Here is an 18,604-nt window from a genome sequence, read left to right as displayed (position 1 = left end):
GAGTTGAATGTTAAGTTCATTTATATTCATATTGTTTAATTATATAAGAGTTAAAAACCATGCATTTTTCCTCTCAGTACAGTTTTGGCCTCATCACATAGTTTAACGTATAGTGATCTATACGTTCTATATGTTTATGGTTTGTAAATAGTCCATTACCTTGGCTTTTATTTCTTCTTTTACCCAAGAATTATTGGAGTGTTCAAAAATTTCCAAGGAGTTGAATTTTTAAATTGTCATTGTTAGTTTTCTCATTCTTTTGTTCAACAGATCTTTAGGCAGTGTTTTCTCTGTGTCAGGAACCATACCAGTTGCAGGGAATAGTGGAGTGAATACAACCAGCATGGTCACCACCTTCATGGGAGTCTTCATTTGCTGAGGGAACCACAGATATAATCGTACAGATGATCACAATCGTGATAAATATTATGGAAGGGAAATCTCAGGGTGGCCCAATACTTCTAAACTTTACTAGAAGTGAAGTTGCCTGTTGTATTTAGTGAACTTTTCCTTAATTTTATTTCCTTACCTCTTTTCCTGAACATGAATGCTTTTAGTATCTGTTTGACTTAGGTAGGCAGATAATTTGTTTTCTTGCATGTAGTTCTGATGGTTTCTTCCATGTAGTTCTGATGGTTTCTTCCTGAGGCTTCCTGTAAACTCTAAAATCTAAAGGACCCTCAATTCACATGAGGTTTCCAGTTTATGGCTCTACTTGTAATAAAAGTTTAAAACATGTAAAAGTTGGGCTTCCCTGGTGGCACAGTGGTTGAGAGTCTGCCTGCCGATGCAGGGGACACGGGTTCGTGCCCCGGTCCGGGAGGATCCCGCATGCCGCGGAGCGGCTGGGCCCGTGAGCCATGGCCGCTGAGCCTGCGCGTCCGGAGCCTGTGCTCCACAATGGGAGAGGCCACAACAGTGAGAGGCCCGCGTACCACAAACAAACAAACAAACAAACAAAAACATGTACAAGTAAATGCTGTTATATTTTGAATAAACAAATCCTATATTTAAAAAATGAAACTTAAAAGAATTTTTCCAGCATAATACATGCACATGAATTTTAAAAATCACTAAGTACTGAAAGTCTTAGTGAAACAACTAACACTCATTGCTCTGTCTCTCCATACCCCATTCATTCCCCCAGAGGCAGACACTCAGAGTTATTTAGTGGTTTCTTCTGGTAATTTCTGCCATGTTTCCATCAATGAGTTTTTGCTACAATTTCTTGATCCACTCACTTTAGACAGTATGTGGTGACTTCTTCGTATGATGGATGTTGGTTTAGTTTTCCTGAACCACCTTTCCTCCTTCTTCAAAAACGCTCATGTTACTATGGTTAAATCTCTTTTATTAAATGAGTATTCATGTTTTAATTATTAGGAATGTGCAACTATGGTTCTCTGTATAGTCAAATGGTTAACTACGAATAACATGTCTTTTCTGGAATACTCTTTTGTTTCCCCGGCATTTCTAAATCTCTCTCTCTCTCTTTTTTTTCCATTAATTTACTTATTTTTGGCTGCATTCGGTCTTCGTTGCTGCGCGTGGGCTTTCTCTAGTTGCGGAGAGTGGGGTCTACTGTTTGTTGCAGTGCGCAGGCTTCTCACTGCAGTGGCTGGTCTTGTTGCAGAGCACGGGCTCTAGGCACGTAGGCTTCAGTAGTTGTGGCTCGCGGGCTCTAGAGCACAGGCTCAGTAGTTGTGGCGCACGGGCTTAGTTGCTCCGCGGCATGTGGGATCTTCCCGGACCAGGGTTTGAACCAGTGTCCCTTGCATTGGCAGGCGTATTCTTAACCACTGCGCCACCGGGGAAGTTCCTCTAAATCTCTTTTAAGGAAAAATTCTTACTCTAGCTACCACTTATCTACCATATATTTTATATGTATATGTAAATACACACATAAACATATATAATATCTTACCAGATTTTTATGTATTGTATATAAAATCTTTATTTCATTTAATTTTATTTTTATTATACATAATAAATATATCCACCACCACCCCCCCCCCACAAATGTGCTGTTCTGTCAGGTTTTCTATCAAGACTTCTCTTTCTCTGGAGACATCTCTTCTGGGCTTGATAGATGTAGACCAGTCATTCTTGAGTCTTGCTGTTTATCTGTCATCTCCCTTTACTACTGCTGGACTGGGTCCACCGTTTCCTATATCCCATATCTTCCTGGACTTGGTTTATTCTTTTCATTTTGCTGGGGGAAGTTCTCAAGTAGTATTCAAATGCTAGCATGGGAGATAGATGTTCTGAGCTTTTTTTCATGTTTTCTAGCATGCTGTGCATTCCTACTGAGGAATCTGATGCCATCCTGGATCTCGCTTGTGGGCACATAATGGAGCCGATGAGTGTAGTTAACCAGTCCCAGCCCTCTGAATGTGTGTGTGAGTGTGTGTGGGTAGGGATGGAGGGTGGGTAGGAAGTATGTGTGTAGAGAAAAGGTTAACAGAAAGAGGTGTGGCCTGGAGGAGCCTGGTTTTAAATTTAGGAAGCATGCAAATGTGGCTGCCTTTGGTTGTCCCACTCCACTAAAGAACCCCAGTTGTTGGTTTGAGGTCAATCTTCAGGGTGGTTTTTAGGGACATCCTCCAGGGCTCGAATCATGTTGGCCTGGTCATGTCTATGTCGGGACACAGATGTCCTGCTGATCAGCTCTGTGGTGCCATGCATAGAGGCACTTGACAGGCTAGGCAGATAGGCCAAACATGCCAGGGGACAAGGGCAATCCCTCAGCTGGGTCCAGAGACCCAGTGGAGGGAGCATTGGGCCCCAGGATGGCTCAGCTGCAGTGTGTGTGAGGATAACACAGGGATTTGTCTGACTGCTGGATGAACATGGTGGCTGCCAAAGGATTCGGTGGGGTTCTAGGTTTCATTAATAAAGAGATGACCTGCCAGCCAAGGGGGTGAGGGGCCTGCTCAACTTTACAATGGGGAAATTCACAACTAGAGTATCTGGTTCTCATCTGGGTATAGGTAGTTCATTTAGTGAATTCCTTATCCTTAAATGTTCATTTCAAATGCCTCTCTCTATACAGCTTTCCTTGACGCTTCCCTCGCCCATAATTTACTTGTTGTTTGTCTGGGTTCTCGGTCTCTATTTATTTATTTACCATGTTGCTATAATATACATTTTTCTCCTCTATTGAATCAAGTTCCCCAAAGATACTCTGACAAGTCACTTAATCCTTGTGATTATGAACCTGAAATAGTGGCAGTAACCCTGGCTCCATTTTCGTCCCTGGGCTTTGTAAAGACCAGATGAGTTGTATGTTACGGTACTTTACAAACAACAAATGGGAGATGGAGTGATTTCCTGTCCATTTGTTAATGTGATGAATAACAGCCTTAAATTAGCAAGCCAGTTAGGCAGCCGTCGTCCCTAGCATCTGTGTAGCATCCCCACCCTGATGTGTCCTGAATTTCTCAATGGAAAAAAAAAAAAAAAAAACAGCTTGCTATTTACTCTCCAACTTCTCTATCACTGGGACCTTCCTTTCGGGTTTTTCTTTTGCCTCTCCTCTCTGAAGTCCTTAAGCTGTCACTGCTCACCTGGGCTGCACCCTCTGTGCACTCCAGAGGCTGCACCCCCTGTGACTCCAGAGGCTGAGGATCAAGGAATTGGCCGACGCAGCCTGAGTTCGCTGGTGCACCAGGCATGGCCTTAGTTTGGAATTTGCAGACCTGGGTCCCAGGAACCCAAAGGGGCTATTTCAGTACAAAAGGCCAGCTTCCCCTGGTGCTGGACAGTCACTGTTCTACTTCTCTTTGCTGTGTGATAGAGCTATTGACCACTGGCCTATCTCAGTCTGACTGATGTGACAGGGCTGCTGGTCCCGGTCCTTGCACAGACCATGGGGTCTCAACACCACACTTGACCAAGGATGCTCCTGGCCTAGGGTCCACACCTCCATTTATTCTCCTGGGCTCCGCCATGGATCTCAGATCCCAGAGGCACTGGCCCTGGAAGCTAAACTTGGGGGTGCCCAGCATCAGTGCCATGCTGTGCCAAAGCCAGCCCTCTCTGGCTGATCCTTCCCCACATTCTCTTTTTCAAGCTTGCTCTCAGCCTAGCCTCCTTTTCTTAAAGCCATTTTATTCAAGGAGACTTATTGCCATTTCCTGGCACTGGGCCTTGACTTGGGACCTGCAGGATGACCACAGCATGAGTCCTTAGCGTCAAGTCTGGAGAACCAGGATTCAGTTTCTATTTCTTTCTTCCAAGAAGCCTCCTTATGAACACTGAGCCATCCCTTCCCTGGTGACCAGCTTTACATTCCAGAGATCTCAGTCATGAGGGCTCTTACTTCTCTAATCTCTGGGCTGTGGGTGCCTGCTCATCCTGTATTTGCATAACTAAATCACCCCTTAGATGACTGCATATGGAAAAGAAGTTTGGCTTATTTTGAGTAGAACACCGTACCCAGTGTAAATATGACACAGTCATAGACCACAGGGAATCTGGAGGAGATAGACCAGATTGGAGAGATGGCCTGGCTATGTGTGCAGCATACGCAGGTGAAGCGTATGAGATCTTCCAGGGCCTTTAGCAATGGCAGAGATGTTGAGGAGAGAGCAAGAAGCTCTCTGTGGACACAGGGAGAGAGACCTGATGTGACTGTGAAATAGCTCTAGGTGACCTTGAGCAATTTGCTTTACTCTCTGAGCTCCTTGCTGTTGTAGGGTCTATGCGCCGTGAAGGTGGGTGCTATGCAGGGGATTCTGGCATCATCTAGAACAAGGGACTAGGTAACTTTGGAGGGTATCTTCCAAGTGTGAGACTATGAAAAATGACAAAGTCGAGGCTATGAAACACTCCATCTCTACATGAAACAGCACCTTAAAATCCTTAGTTGTGCCCAGGATTCTGCACATCATAGACGTGCCATTTGGGACATTTCCTTTTAGTTTTCATCTGCAGTTATCCTTTCTCTTTTGCTTCTTCCAGTTTATTTCTCTTCTCTCTCATACTCTGTTTTTTTCTCACTCCAGCTGTTGAATAGAAAAGACAAGACCACCTTTGAGAAATTGGACTACCTGATGTCTAAAGAAGATAATTACAAGCGGACTCGGGAATATATCCGAAGCCTGAAGATGGTTCCCAGTATTCCCTATCTAGGTAGGAGTCTGAATTGGATTATTATTTTTTAAGAAACCTGCTCACTGCCAGATAAGATGTTTTTACAATTTCTAGTTGAGGAATTTCCATGAAGCAGCATGGGCCATGGATAAAGAGGTGATTGGTTGGCTCCTTGGGTTAGAACAGGCTATTGATACTTCCTAAAGATGGGAATTTCCTGATGAGAGTCTTGAAACAAGGGATATTCTGCTGCTAATACAAATGATCTGTGAATCCCAAGCCTCCCCAGCCTGCAGCTCAGAAGGGTCACAGGACTCTTACTGGTTTATCCACATCTTCTTGAACTGGGGGAACTCAGGCCCAAACCCCTCTCTTCTGATTCTCTGGACATTATTAATATATAAGATTTGTTCCAACAGAATTATTATAATGATTATTGATTTTACTGATTCGAAAATAATACATGTTCATTGCAAGGAACTTGGAAGAGAAGAAAATTAGTAGCATTTTCTTTCCCACCTAGAGATAATCCCTGTTTTGCTTCATATCTTTTCATTCGTTTGGATGCATATAGAATCTGTATGTTTACTCTGTCGTGAACATTTAATGTTATTACCTGCATTTCTATACTATGGCTCAGTCCCATCACATGGATTTGTGCAACTGGGATCTCTCTAATATTGACATTTGTCTATACATTTTTGCTATTAAAATTTTGCAGTGGGCATCCCTGTTGCAAAAATCACCTATATAGTTAGGAATCTTACCTTGTAATAAATTCCTGGAAGTGTGATTACTGGGTCAAAACTTTGCAAAATTGTGTGCCTTTTCATGTATACTTCAAAACACTCTCCGGAGAGGTTGTAACAACTTATATTTTCATTAGAAGGGGAAGAAATTGCCTATTTTCCCCATGTGCACAAATGCTGTGTATTTTCATGTGCTTTTTTTTTTTCTTTTCCTTTCTTTTTTTTTTCTTTTGCCGGTTTGACGGGTGAAAAGTATTTCTTGTGGTTTGGTTTTTCACAGTTACGGTAATTTTATGAAAATTTTCTATCTCTTTATGATATAAAATAGTATTAAGAACAAGGGAAATAAAGGTTTTATGGAAGTGACTCCTAGTATTTTCAGAAATCTAGTGTAAGTTTTTTGAGATACATTTTTGACAACTTTTAACTGTCCTCTATGAGCATTGTGTATTTAATTTTCTAATTCTTTTAAATCTAATTTGGAAAACTTAATGTTAGTATAAAATTGTCCATTTGACCCAAGTTTTTGAAATTATTAGCATAAAGTTTTTCCTCACTTAATTTTTTTGAACATAGGGTTTTATATAATCACTATAAATGTTAACCTCCTGTGTATGTATGGTTATATTTGCTTTGCATTCCTAATTGTTTTCATTTTTGTTTTCTCTTTCTGTTTTTAATTTGCTTTGCCAGAGGTACGTCTGTTGGTCTTTCCAAAGAATTAGACTTCGTATTTGTTTATCAGTCACATTGTCTTCCTGCTTTCTAATCTACTATATTCCATTAGTCTAGGATGTGCTTTTTTCCTCCACATTTTTAAATCTCTCAAATTGGGATGCATCTTTCAATTGATGCTAACAAAGCATTGTGACATTGTTTAATTGGCAGCAGTTTTTCTTAGTGTTACATAAAATTATGGTGCATCCTAAATTTATAATAGATGACATCCTAAATTTGACGAAATATGGAATTTACGCGTTTGTCTTTTATAATTCATTTCTTCTGCTTTCCTTAAGTTGTTTTGTTATTGTAAACAAATTATTGGCTTATTTGTATATATATTATTCTTTCTACTTTCATTTGGAAAACAGTTAAGGGTTATATTTCCATCTAATTGCTGCTTTTGTTGTATCCTACATGTTTTAATGCATAGTGTACTCAGTGATATCTTTAAATGTTCTGTAATTATAGTTTCAATTTTTCTTTTATCCAAGTGTATTTAAGGTAGTGGTTTTTTTTAATTTTCAAGGGCTTGAGTTTTTATTTTTGGTTTTTTCAAATGGCTTTATTGAGTTATAATTCATGTAGCATCCATTTAAAATGTACAATCGATGGTTTTTAGTATATTCACAAAGTTGTACGACCATAAGTGCAGTCAATTTTAGAACTTTTTAATCACCCCAACGAGAAACCCCATACCCATTCATAGTCACTCCTTTTCCTTCTAGCCACCTGCCTTCCACCCCCTCACCCTCAGCCCTAGATGAACTGCTAATCTACTTTCTGTCTTCATAGATTTGCTTATTTGGGACATTTCATATGAATTGAATTGTACAATGTGGTCTTTTATGACTGGCTTCTTTCCCTGAGCATCATGTTTTCAAGGTTCATTCCTGTTAGAGCATGATCAGTATTTCATTCCTCCTTATTGCCAAATAATATTCCATTGAATGGATGTACCACATTTTATTTATCTATCATCATTTGACGGATATGTGAGTTGTTTCACTTTTTGGATAACACTATTTTGGCTCACTATTTCACTATTATGCATAACACAGCTATGAAGGGCTTTGGTTTTTAAAAATGGTCTTCTCTCTAATTTTTTTTAACATTGTTTTAGAACATATGACACATATGCTTTCTAGGTTTTTTAAAATGTTTGATATTTGTCTTGTGGTTTAATATAACATCAGTTGGTATAAATATTTCATGGGCGCTGGAAAAGATGTAATCTCTCAAGTTACTCTTATCATTACAACATTCACATTTTTCATTTTTGACAACCTGGTCTATCAAGGACAGAAATATGTCTTAGAGTCCCCTTGCATTTCTAACAGTTTCTGCCTTACATTATTTAGTATACAGTTGGCCCTCCATATCCCTAGGTTCTGCATTCATGGATTCAGCCAACTCTCGACTGAAAATATTCTGGAAAAAAAATCCACAAAGTTCCAAAAAGTAAAGCTTGAACTTGCCAGGTGCTGGCAACTATTTATATAGCTTTTAATCATATTAGGTGTTACAAGTAACCCAGAGATGATTTAAAGTGTAGGGGAGGGTGTGTGTAGGTTATATGCAAATACTATGCCATTTCACATAAGGGACTTGAGCATCCCTGGATTTTGGTATCTGCAGGGGTCCTGGGGCCAATCCCACATGGATACCAACGAATGACTATATAGAAGTTTATAACAGTTGCAGATTCATTATGAAGTGTGTCCCATACAAAATGATCTTGATTCCATTTATTATTTGCTTTTATTTCGTTAGTGTTAATTCTTTGAAATCTGGTTTATTTTTCCTTTGCATTCATTTTATAAATCTTTGACTATATTTTGCATTTTAATATTTTAAGTTGTTTTGTCTTAAGTGTGATCCTTAAAAACCGTATTTAGTTGGGCCCAATATGAGAGATCTTGCCTTTATTAGGGGAGTAAAAGTCCTTCCCATTTGTTTAGACTTAAGCCATGTTATTGCATTATCACTCTTTTTTCACGCTTCCTTATCCTGTCCTTGTTCTCATCTTACTGCTTGCTGTAAACTACAGCGCCTTTCCTCTCAGATCTGCAGGTGGAGGGCATGTTGGTGTGCGCAGCTCCCAAGCCCACTCCCACCTTGCCTGGGGCTAATCAATTGGAGGATGGGTTGATGGCATTAGGGTGCAGCCCACTGGTTCAACTAGCAGAGGTGCTCCAGGATCGTTAAGGATGGCCTCTTCTCTCTCGTAAAATGATCACAAGAGCTGCTGTTGATTGTCTCCTTTCTCTGTGCCCAGTACCTTGCTAGGTATTTTAATGCACCATCTCAATGAATGCTCACAAAATGGCCCAGTGAATAAGCAGGTGCTGAGAGGTTGCCCCGGGTCACATAACTGGAGAGTGGCAGAGCCAGGCCTTGGCCCAGTGGTGTGGCTATAAGCCCTAAGTTCTTTTTTTTATTAATTAATTTTTTTTATTTTTGGCTGTGTTGGGTCTTCGTTTCTGTGTGAGGGCTTTCTCTAGTTGTGGCAAGCGGGGGCCACTCTTCATCGCGGTGTGCGGGCCTCTCACTATCGCGGCCTCTCTTGTTGTGGAGCACAGGCTCCAGACGTGCAGGCTCAGTAGTTGTGGCTCACAGGCCTAGTTGCTCTGCGGCATGTGGGATCCTCCCAGACCAGGGCTCGAACCCATGTCCCCTGCATTGGCAGGCAGATTCTCAACCACTGCGCCTCCAGGGAAGCCCTAAGCCCTAAGCTCTTAACACTGCCCTCTCCTGACAGCCTACCTCCACTGTTCAGGTCATTATTTTCCTACTCCTCCCTTTCAGTTGCCACCTGTATGTCCTCTGCCATTTATGACTTGTGAATGGCCTCCATCGGGTGCTATGTGAAGTGGGATGAATTGTCTTGGCTCTTTCTTGTGACACTCTGTTCTTGGACCACAAACCAGTGCTGTCTTGGGCTTCTGAGAGATTGGTCGGTGGGCCTCAGCCAAGGGCTGACTCAGTGAATACCATCTCCCCTTGCTGACCTGTGTCCCTTCTCATCAGACTCAGCGTATGCTCCCAGACCCCTCCCTTTCAGATGAGTCCCCTATTCAGGCCTCTGGCCAGATGCCCCTCGTGCGTGACCATGATGGCTCTCATCAGGCCGCAGGATAGGTCCACACTTGCAGCGGACATGTAGTCCGTGCCAGGGCCCCTTGCCACTGAGTTTTTGGACAGATGCCCCCTCCTTGTCCCTGATCACCTCATCTCAGCTGCCTCTTCCTGGCAGGTACTTCCCAAGAGACTCCGTACGGGCCTCTGTTCTCCTGTAAGACCCTCCTTGTCCCTGAGTGAGCCTAGCTCCACCGCCTGCTCCTATTCCTTCCCTGCTACGAGGATTTCCCTCCCCACTTGAGCCAATCGGACTGCATTTCTCATCCTTGCATCAGAATGACTCCTGCAGTGTACAAGTCAGACTGAAAGAACAGGAGGCGACTCCAATGTGCTTTCTGTCCTCAGGACGGTGTGTGAGGGTTTACCATGGCGGCGGGGGGTGGGGGGCACGGTTTCATTAAAAAGAATGAAGAAAGACCCCATTCTGAGGCTCAGCGGGGCCATCCGTCCTGAGGGCAGCTAAGGCCTCCCTGCACCTCTGATTGCCATGGACATACCCTGCCCAAATCCAGGTTGTGGCTTTAGTACTGGATTCCTCTTGAAAACCCAACTTGTCCTGGGGATGGATTTGTTTATCAAAAGAGGAAGAGTTACATAATTCCTGGAAGGTACAATATAGGAAAAAATGTCTGAAACCATTTCTTTTTCCCCTGGCAACGTCCTCACTGTAGGTGTTTTCCTTGGGGGAGAGGGAGTTATTCTCTGGGAGGGACTTGAGGTCAGTCCTCGATATTTCCAGCTGCTTCATTCGTTTAGTTCCTGCTTGAGACTTTGAACGCTGCTTCAGTGGTTATTTGCCTCTAATAGCAAGTATAGGTTTTACTTTTGTAACGATTCTTTTAAACCTCTGTGGAAGGTTCTACACTAACTGGTTTCCTGGGACTATTCACACATGTGTCTCTTACTCCATGTAAAGATACCCTCATGTAGTACTGGCACGTTATTAACCATGTGGGTGTGTATTCCATCTCCTTCCAATGCAAATTTTAGAGCCAGTTGGCTGCACTTTGGTGCACTGTTTTTTGTGAAGCATAATTTAAAAAACACTGAGGGAAAAACTTACTACATTTCAAAAATAAGACTCTCTTTGTCTCAAAAAGTTTATTCCCATTTACTTCAAAGTGCAAAAATAGTTGTGGGAAATAGTCAGGTCAGTTATTTGCAGCTTAATTTTATCTGATAGCTACTCCTTGTAAATACCCAGTTCAGGTCAAAGTGATAACAAAAGCAGGCAATGAGCTGTGAAGCGTGGCTACACCATTTACTTCCAAGTAGCTTTATTGATTTAGAGGGTGTTTGGTTTTCAGAACCTATAGTTCCCTCCAGGAAATAGCTAAATAAAATTACAAATGTAATAGATTTTAAAAGGTTTAGAGCCTGATTCTAAAAGAAACTATAGGCAGTGTGGAAAATTGTGATCTCTCAAGGAACAAAAACTAGGCATTCTGACAGTTCTGAATAGTTAGAGAACATTTAGATTCCTGGTAAATTTACCCAGACTTCTAATATGTGAAGTAAATTTCTAGAAGCTAAGCTATTCCTTCAAACAGCCAAACCCTCCCATTTTTAAAAAGCAAGGTTTTATGTTCAAATATGGACTCTGAAGTTTAAAATAAAGGCAAGTTGTTTCCAAATTCTGAGTATAAAATTAACAGACTTAAACTGTGGGATATCTAAAAGGACTTTCAAAAAGAAGTGGTCATTGGTCAAAAAGAAGCATTTACGTTGATGCCCCAAAGCCCCCAGAACAGCTGGGGGTGAGGGGCTCACACTCTGAGCCTGAGGGCCTCACACGCCAGGCCCTCTGCAAGGTGGGTGTGTTCTCACCCGGGCATCAGACTTCAGTTCTGCTCTGGTGGCGCTCACGGCCCAGATCTGATCACTGGCAGTGAACTAGAAACCAAAGTGAGCCGAGCACTGTGGAGGGAAAGGCAAAGGAGTGAATAAAGGGGGACCCATCCCAGGTTGGGGGACCAGCAAGGGTTTTCTGGAGGGAAGCCCTAAAAGATGAATAAGCTGGATGAAGAGGTGGCATGTGAGCATCCCAGACAAAGACAGCGGCTTGTGCAAGAGCCCTGAAGTGGGGAAAAACATGTTTGCTGGGAAAACTGCCTGGAGAGTAGAGAATCAGGAGGAGGGTGTCGTGAGAAGCAGCTGGAGTGGGAGAGAGGGGTGAGGTTGCTTAGGGCCTGCACACTGGGAGTGGGGAGCTCAGGCTCTGGCCTCCACGAGCAGTAGGGGACCAGGAGGGTTTTGAGCAAGGGCGTGGTTGGCTTGGGTTTGCCTTGAACACGGGTCTCCTGGCCGACAGCAGGTGTCCGGCTTGGGGGAGGTCAGGCTGGAGGAGGGAAAACCAGGCAGGGGACCATGCAGAAGCCTGTGGTGCATCACCGTATTTCAGAAACTGCTGGGGTGGGGGTGGGGGAGGGGAAGGGGAAGCCCTTTTGAAAACAGTTCATTTTAGAGCAAAGCCTTGGAGAGACCTAAAACAGTTATCAGTGAGCATGTCCCTCATACCGGATTGGAGACGCATGCATCTCCCTGTGCCTGGGCTTTGAGAATGAAGGATGTACGCATTTGAGCAGAGATGAAAGGGCACGGGCACGTGCTCTCTTGATCTCCCTCCAGAAGGCAGGGGGCTTGAACTGATGGATGCCGGCAGATCTTCTGCTTCCCAGAACCGAATCAGAGTGGCTGTTGCCCCTTTGGTGGGGGCCTGTACCACCCCAGGACCAAAGTCCGATGGCTCCCAAGTTAGGGTTACCACAGTGTTATCCACCTGTCCCCAAGTTTGCCAGCATTAAGGCTAATTCTTTCCTTTAACTCCCAACTGAAAAAATTCCATTCCGCATGCAGGAAATTCAGCCTTTTTTCCCTTCAGTTCCCCACCCCATGTGTTCCCAAGAATCCCCAAGGAATACTCATTTGTTCCACAGATCCATCTTGGTCGTTTCTGGTGCCTCAGCCAGCTGCCTGGCCACAAACCCTGATCCTTCCCTCCAGTCATCTCCTGCTTTCCTACCCAGTCTCTCCAGATGAACCTGTGTACAGCCAGGCTCCTCCTTTTTTTTCTAATAAATTTATTTATTTATGGCTGCATTGGGTCTTCGTTGCTGCACACGGGCTTTCTCTAGTTGCAGCAAGCGGGGGCTACTCTTCGTTGCAGCGCGCGGGCTTCTTATTGCGGTCAGTGGCTTCTCTTGTTGTGGAGCATGGGCTCTAGGCGTGTGGGCTTCAGTAGTCATGGCACGCGGGCTCAGTAGTTGTGGCTCGCGGGCTCTAGAGCGCAGGCTCAGTAGCTGTGTCTCGTGGGCTCTAGAGCACAGGCTCAGGAGTTGTGGCGCACGGGCTTAGTTGCTCCGCGGCATGTGGGATCTTCCCGGACCAGGGCTCAAACCCATGTCCCCTGCATCGGCAGGCGGATTCTTAACCACTGCGCCACCAGGGAAGTCCCCCCCTTTTTTAAAAAATAAATTTATTTATTTTATTTATTTTATTTTTGGCTGTGTTGGGTCTTCTTTGCTGCATGTGGGCTTTCTCTAATTGCGGCTAGTGGGGGCTAATCTTCGTTGCATTGCGCAGGCTTCTCGTTGTGGTGACTTGTCTTGTTGTGGACCACAGGCTCTAGACGCATGGGCTTCAGTAGTTGTGGCACGCCGGCTTTAGTACTTGTGGCTTGCAGGCTCTAGAGTGCAGGCTCAGTAGTTGCGGTGCGTGGGCTTGATTGCTCTGCGGCATGTGGGGTCTTCCCGGACCAGGGCTCGAACCCGTGTCTCCTGCACTGGCAGGTGGATTCTTAACCACTGCGCCACCAGGGAAGCCCCAGGCTCCTCCTTCCTTAGCCAGGGAAGCACAGCTCGGGGATGGCTAAGGGGATGTCAGTGCCACAAAGAAAAGCTTAAGCCTGCGTTCTGGAATGCCTACTTCTGGAGCCCAGAGCCGTGCCTTTCTCCTCTTTGCCCGATGGCCACGTGCTACAGGGCGCAACAAGCCCAGGAGAGCCTTTGATCAAGTTTCTCCTTCTCCAGATAGAGGAAGGATCCAGCCCCCTCTGGGGCCCAGCAAGCAGGGAAAAGCTACCTTCTGATGCATCTCAAACATGCTTCTCGATCAACAGAATAATCACAAAGACACAACACATCCCAAATGAAGGAAACCTTTCCCATTATTTTTTTGAGTCATCAGCTGCATATGGTTTTAAATCTCTCCCTTCCAGAGAGAATTTTGCCTTTACTTTTGCAATCTCAGGATTTGTTACCTTAAAATCCACATTTCTCTGGGACTTCACAGTCTTGTTCAATTTTCACAAAAAGCCAGTGGATGTTATTAAAATCCCCATTTTGAGAATGAAAAAACCCTACTGTTTCACTTATGACTCACCAACATTGTACGCCAGGCAGACACCAAGTTTAACTCAAGACCTCATGCTCATGGCTGGGGTTCCACCCTGCCTTAACTTATGCATCCTCCATTTAACATCTGTCTCCATGGAGAGAAGCAGCATGGGAGGAAAACACGCTGGGGGAGAGGTTTCTTTCCTTCAGGCTTTGCTGCCCAGATCTGAGCAGCTGGTCACATTCGTCCCTTCTGGGGCACAGGGAGGACCTGCAGTCAGCCTTTCTCTGGGTCGAGCAGTTTTGTCTGAACCCCGGAAAGGAGATGAGAGCACGAGCCCATTTTGTGCAAGTGCAGGTGTGTTTCCATAGCAGGAATCTGTGGAGTCATCAGACAACTGCTCCTCTTTGACCCTTAGTCTTTGGACTTCTAATTAGAAGCTGACAATAATAAAAATGACCAGCACTCACGTTTACTTCTTCCACCACACAACAGGCCCCGCACCGAGCGCTTTACACTCATGATCTCATTTAATCCTCCCAACACTCCTTCCTCTGAGGAAGGCACTATTTTTAACTTATGTCACAGTTGCAGAAGCGTAATAAGACTTGTTAAAAGTTTCACCACTTACTACTGCCACATCGTAGTGCTGCGACCCCAGAGCCCCACCACTAACCTCAGATTATGCCATATGTTCCTGCTAACAGACCTTTACCCTCTGGGGAAACCAGACAGTGGGCTGAAGAGAGGAATGTCTCCAGGGCCCTCCTGTGTGGTACAGGGGCTCAAGGTGGGAGAAGGAGGGCCTTCCCAGGGCCCGCCAGCCCTAAAGAAGAGAAGGATTAGGGATAGAGGAAAGGCTAGAGTTTCTCCAGCTGCAGGAATAACGCGGGGCCATTGGGACGTCTCTTTTGGAAAGAGTTAGGACGATGGCCCTGAGAATCTGGAAGATTTCACGTGGTAGGTAGCTTCTAAGCTGGCCCCCAACGATCCCTTGTGTAGTCCCTTCCCCTGGAACATGGGCAGAACATACTGACTTGCTTCTAACAAATCCTATATGACAGAAATAATGGGATGTCACTCCGGGATTCGATTATAAAAAGACTGCTTCTCTGTTGGGTGTTGCTGTCGTCTTACTCTTTCTTGGCTCACGCATCCTGGGGGAATCCAGCAGCCATGTGTTTGGCTGTCCTCTGGCGAGGCCTGTGTGGTGAGGGTGTGAGTCCTGCCGATAGCCACGTGGGTGAACTTGGAAGCAGATTGTGCCTGAGTGGAGCCTTCAAAGGAGGCCGCAGCCCCTCCATGACTGTCATCTCATGAGACACCTTAAGCCAGAGATGCCCAGCTAAAACACACCCAAACTTCTGACCCACGGAACTGCAAGACGGCAAATGTTTATTGTTGTGAGGTGCTAAATTTGGAGGTAGGTTGTCACACAGTAATGGATAACTAGTGCATTGCACCAACTTTATCACTACCCCACATTTGTTACTTTGTTGCCCCATCTGTATTGGAACAAAATCAGCTGTAAAACTCCACACACAAAAGACTGTCAGATTGTGGATGTTAAAAATAGTATTGAAATACATTAAGTTTACTCATTCACTCATTCATCCATTGCACACATATTTTATATGAACCCACCATGGGAAAATGAGAGGTGCCAAAGAAGCAGAGGGCAAATCACTGTCCCCAAGGTGCCTACAGACTTGCTGCAGGAGACTACAGCGGGCACCATGATGGAATCAGGAGCAGGTTACAGTTGGGCCTAGAGAGAGACAGACAGACAAACAGGCAGACAGAGGTGAGTTCTACCTAGACAAATCAGGAGATTCCCAACCGCCCCACATAGCAACTTACGCAATGGACAAGTGTCCAATTCCTGTATCGATTTTGGGTTTGCTTTATTGATGGAAATCCAGAGCTGTGACCTGCTCCCTTGTGGAGGTAGGGCCAACATAGAAAAAGGACATAAGTGCTGTTGACAGTCTCCAGACAGAGCAGATGCCTCAGGCTAAACTCCAGACTCTAGAGAGCAGACTGTAGGGAGGAAAGGACTCCCTTTCTCTCCCTCTCTGGTCTTCAGTCTCTAGGGCCTGGGCTTCTACTGGTAGAGATGGAGGTATGTACCCCTGGCAATGGGTGCTGAGCTGATGTCTAGAACAAGGGACTAATCTAGGGGCCAAAAGGGAGGAATTACTTCCTACCTGCTCTTGACTGTTTACGGAGAGGACTCTATGACCCCATACATCCAGGACAAGCCGTTGATGACAAGATTCCTCAGATGTGTGTTATTTTCTGTTTACTTCTCAGAGACAATATGTCAGAGTAGTTGAGAGCAAGAGCCCTGGAGGCAAACTGCGTTCTTTCAGGTCCTGACTCCACTGCTAATGAGCTGAGTCCTCTTGGAAATGTTACTTCATTATCTTTAAAATGGGAATAATCACAGGATCTGCCTCATGGGGTTGCTGTAAAGAGCAAATAAATTATTCCATGTAATGAACTCCAGATAATACCCTGTAGGGAGTAATTATTTTCTGTAAAATATTTATCATTAAAAAAACCTCCTTAATTTAAAAAAAAAAAAGACTGTCAGATTGATCTCTGGGGCAGCAGGAAGTGCTGGGTCCCAAAATTAGAAGCTAATTTTGAGGGAAGGAAATCTTCTAGGGCAGAGGGGGCGGTTGCCCCGTGGAGAGGAGATGAATTCTGGCAGCTCTGTGAGGAAGGAAGGTGCCTGGGGACAAGCTGATTAGAGCCTGAAAGGTCCCAGGAAGTTACCCTCAGAAAGGCCTAGAGTGTAAGTCGTACAGGGCTTTAGGGGCCCAGGAGTGCCTGTTCAAGCGGGGGCGGGCAAGATCTCTGCTTCCTGCGGCCAGAAAGGCTGTGCCCAGCAGTGCCATTCAACTCCCATTCATCTTTTAAAAACTCTTAAAATGACAAAAGTAACACATTGTTTGTTGTAAAACTCACACTAGAAAGTCTATAAAGTAGAAAGTGAAAATCCCCTTCCTCCCCTCCTACTTCTCAGAGGCAGCCAGTGTTGGCAGGTTGGGTGTGTCCTTCCAGGCACTTGAATCCACACGGAGAAGTATCAGTGCACATGGGGGTGTGCGAAGAGTCTCGTGCTTTTTAACCAAAATGGGAACCTTTGGGTAGACAGTTTGTTTTGCACCTTACTTTTTGTTCCACTCGAAGTGTGGTGGGTACTGTTCAGTGGCAGCAGGTACAGAACTCCTTCATTCTTCCAAGTGGCTCCGTGGCACCCGTGGCCACGTGGCGCCTTGTTGGACGGGGCCTGGATGTACGTTGATTTGTTTAGCCCCAATTGATAAATGCTTAGGTTGTTTCTACTTTTTCCCTTGGACGGGTGGTGCAGTGGAGAACACCTTTTTACTTGTATCTTTACTCACCTGCCAGAGTATTTCTGAAACACCAAGAGCTGGAAGTGGAATTGCTGGGCAGAGGTGACGTGCGACTTTCTTTTTGGTCGCTGCTGCTGGGGAACCCACTTCCTGGGTTACAGTTCCACTCCCACCCACGCATGCCAGCCTGCCTGTCTTCTCTGCTCTCACCAGTGCTAGCCATTACCAACCAGTTTCTTATAATGAAATGACAGGTGAAAGATGGCCTCTGGTTTTAGTACACATTTCGCTACCCACTAGTTCTTTGTGCTCTTGACAAAGAAGCTGCTTCCTACTTCAAGCCCGTGCTCCCTGGGCCTGGGCTAGGCAGCCAGGCCTTCAGACCTCCCACCCAGCTGCTCAGCTGCCCCTGCTTCCTGTGTCTGCATCCTGAATGTCTGTCCTTAATTCCTCTCCCCGCGTCCCCAGCACAGCCCTGCACTGCCCTGGCTGTCGGGTTCCCGTGGAGAGGAGCCGATGCCCAGCACACTCACCTCGGGATCGGTCAGCTTTCTGGGCTCCAGGGAGGCTGTGTGCTTCCTCTAATTCTTTCCCCTCTTCCAGATGACTAGGGCGTTGGCCTCTGTCATCGCACTGCTCCGGAAGGCAATTCTAATCCCATTTGCTCTGTTAGCTACCCTTGTGGGTTCTGGGCCACTCCCAGCTCTGCTAAGGGTCAGGGCGAATGTGGCCTGTCCACCCTTGCCCAGGGAGCTGTCCTCCTAATGTGAGATGTCCCTCAACTTTAGGAGGGTACATGTACTGCAGCAGCGGGAAGGAAGCACCCCTGACCCGCCCATGGAGATGGATGTATCATGACCGTCGGCGAGCAGTGGGGAGGTGCTGCGTGTGGAAGGGCTTTGGGAAGGCTGCACGGCTGGGAGGGATTATCTGTGTCTGAGTTCCCATGTTTGGGTGAGCTGACCCGGGATACCCCAGGTCAGGAGTGTCCCAGTGATTGTAGGTACCAAGGCATGTGTCCACAAGGGGTGGAGTCCCAGGCTAGAGCTGGTTCAGGCCTGACTGCAGGATCTGAGAGAGACTAGCCAAGCAAACCCCTGTCCTGAAGGCATGGAAATGGGAGATAAGCCAAGACAACAGGGACCCAGTTACCAGATAGTGCAGACCAAGGCTTGGACAAGATAGAATTGGTACATGAGG

General features: G+C 45.3%; 1 protein-coding gene across 22 annotated transcripts in view; it reads left to right on the top strand.

The window, feature by feature from the left end:
- The window catches only part of RALGPS1 (Ral GEF with PH domain and SH3 binding motif 1), a 331,729-nt gene that overhangs the window by 177,882 nt on the left and 135,243 nt on the right, over window positions 1–18,604 (top strand). For all 22 annotated transcript variants that reach the window (XM_067743274.1, XM_067743273.1, XM_067743271.1 and 19 more), the window contains one exon: window positions 5,007–5,133. In XM_067743274.1, coding sequence (XP_067599375.1) covers window positions 5,007–5,133 — 127 coding nt within the window. The remainder of the gene's footprint in view (window positions 1–5,006; window positions 5,134–18,604) is intronic.

This window comes from Pseudorca crassidens, chromosome 7, assembly GCF_039906515.1.
Source record: "Pseudorca crassidens isolate mPseCra1 chromosome 7, mPseCra1.hap1, whole genome shotgun sequence".
Classification (NCBI taxonomy): domain Eukaryota; kingdom Metazoa; phylum Chordata; class Mammalia; order Artiodactyla; family Delphinidae; genus Pseudorca; species Pseudorca crassidens.
Note: the sequence above shows the minus strand (reverse complement) of the source record. Positions and strands in the feature narration are given on the sequence as shown.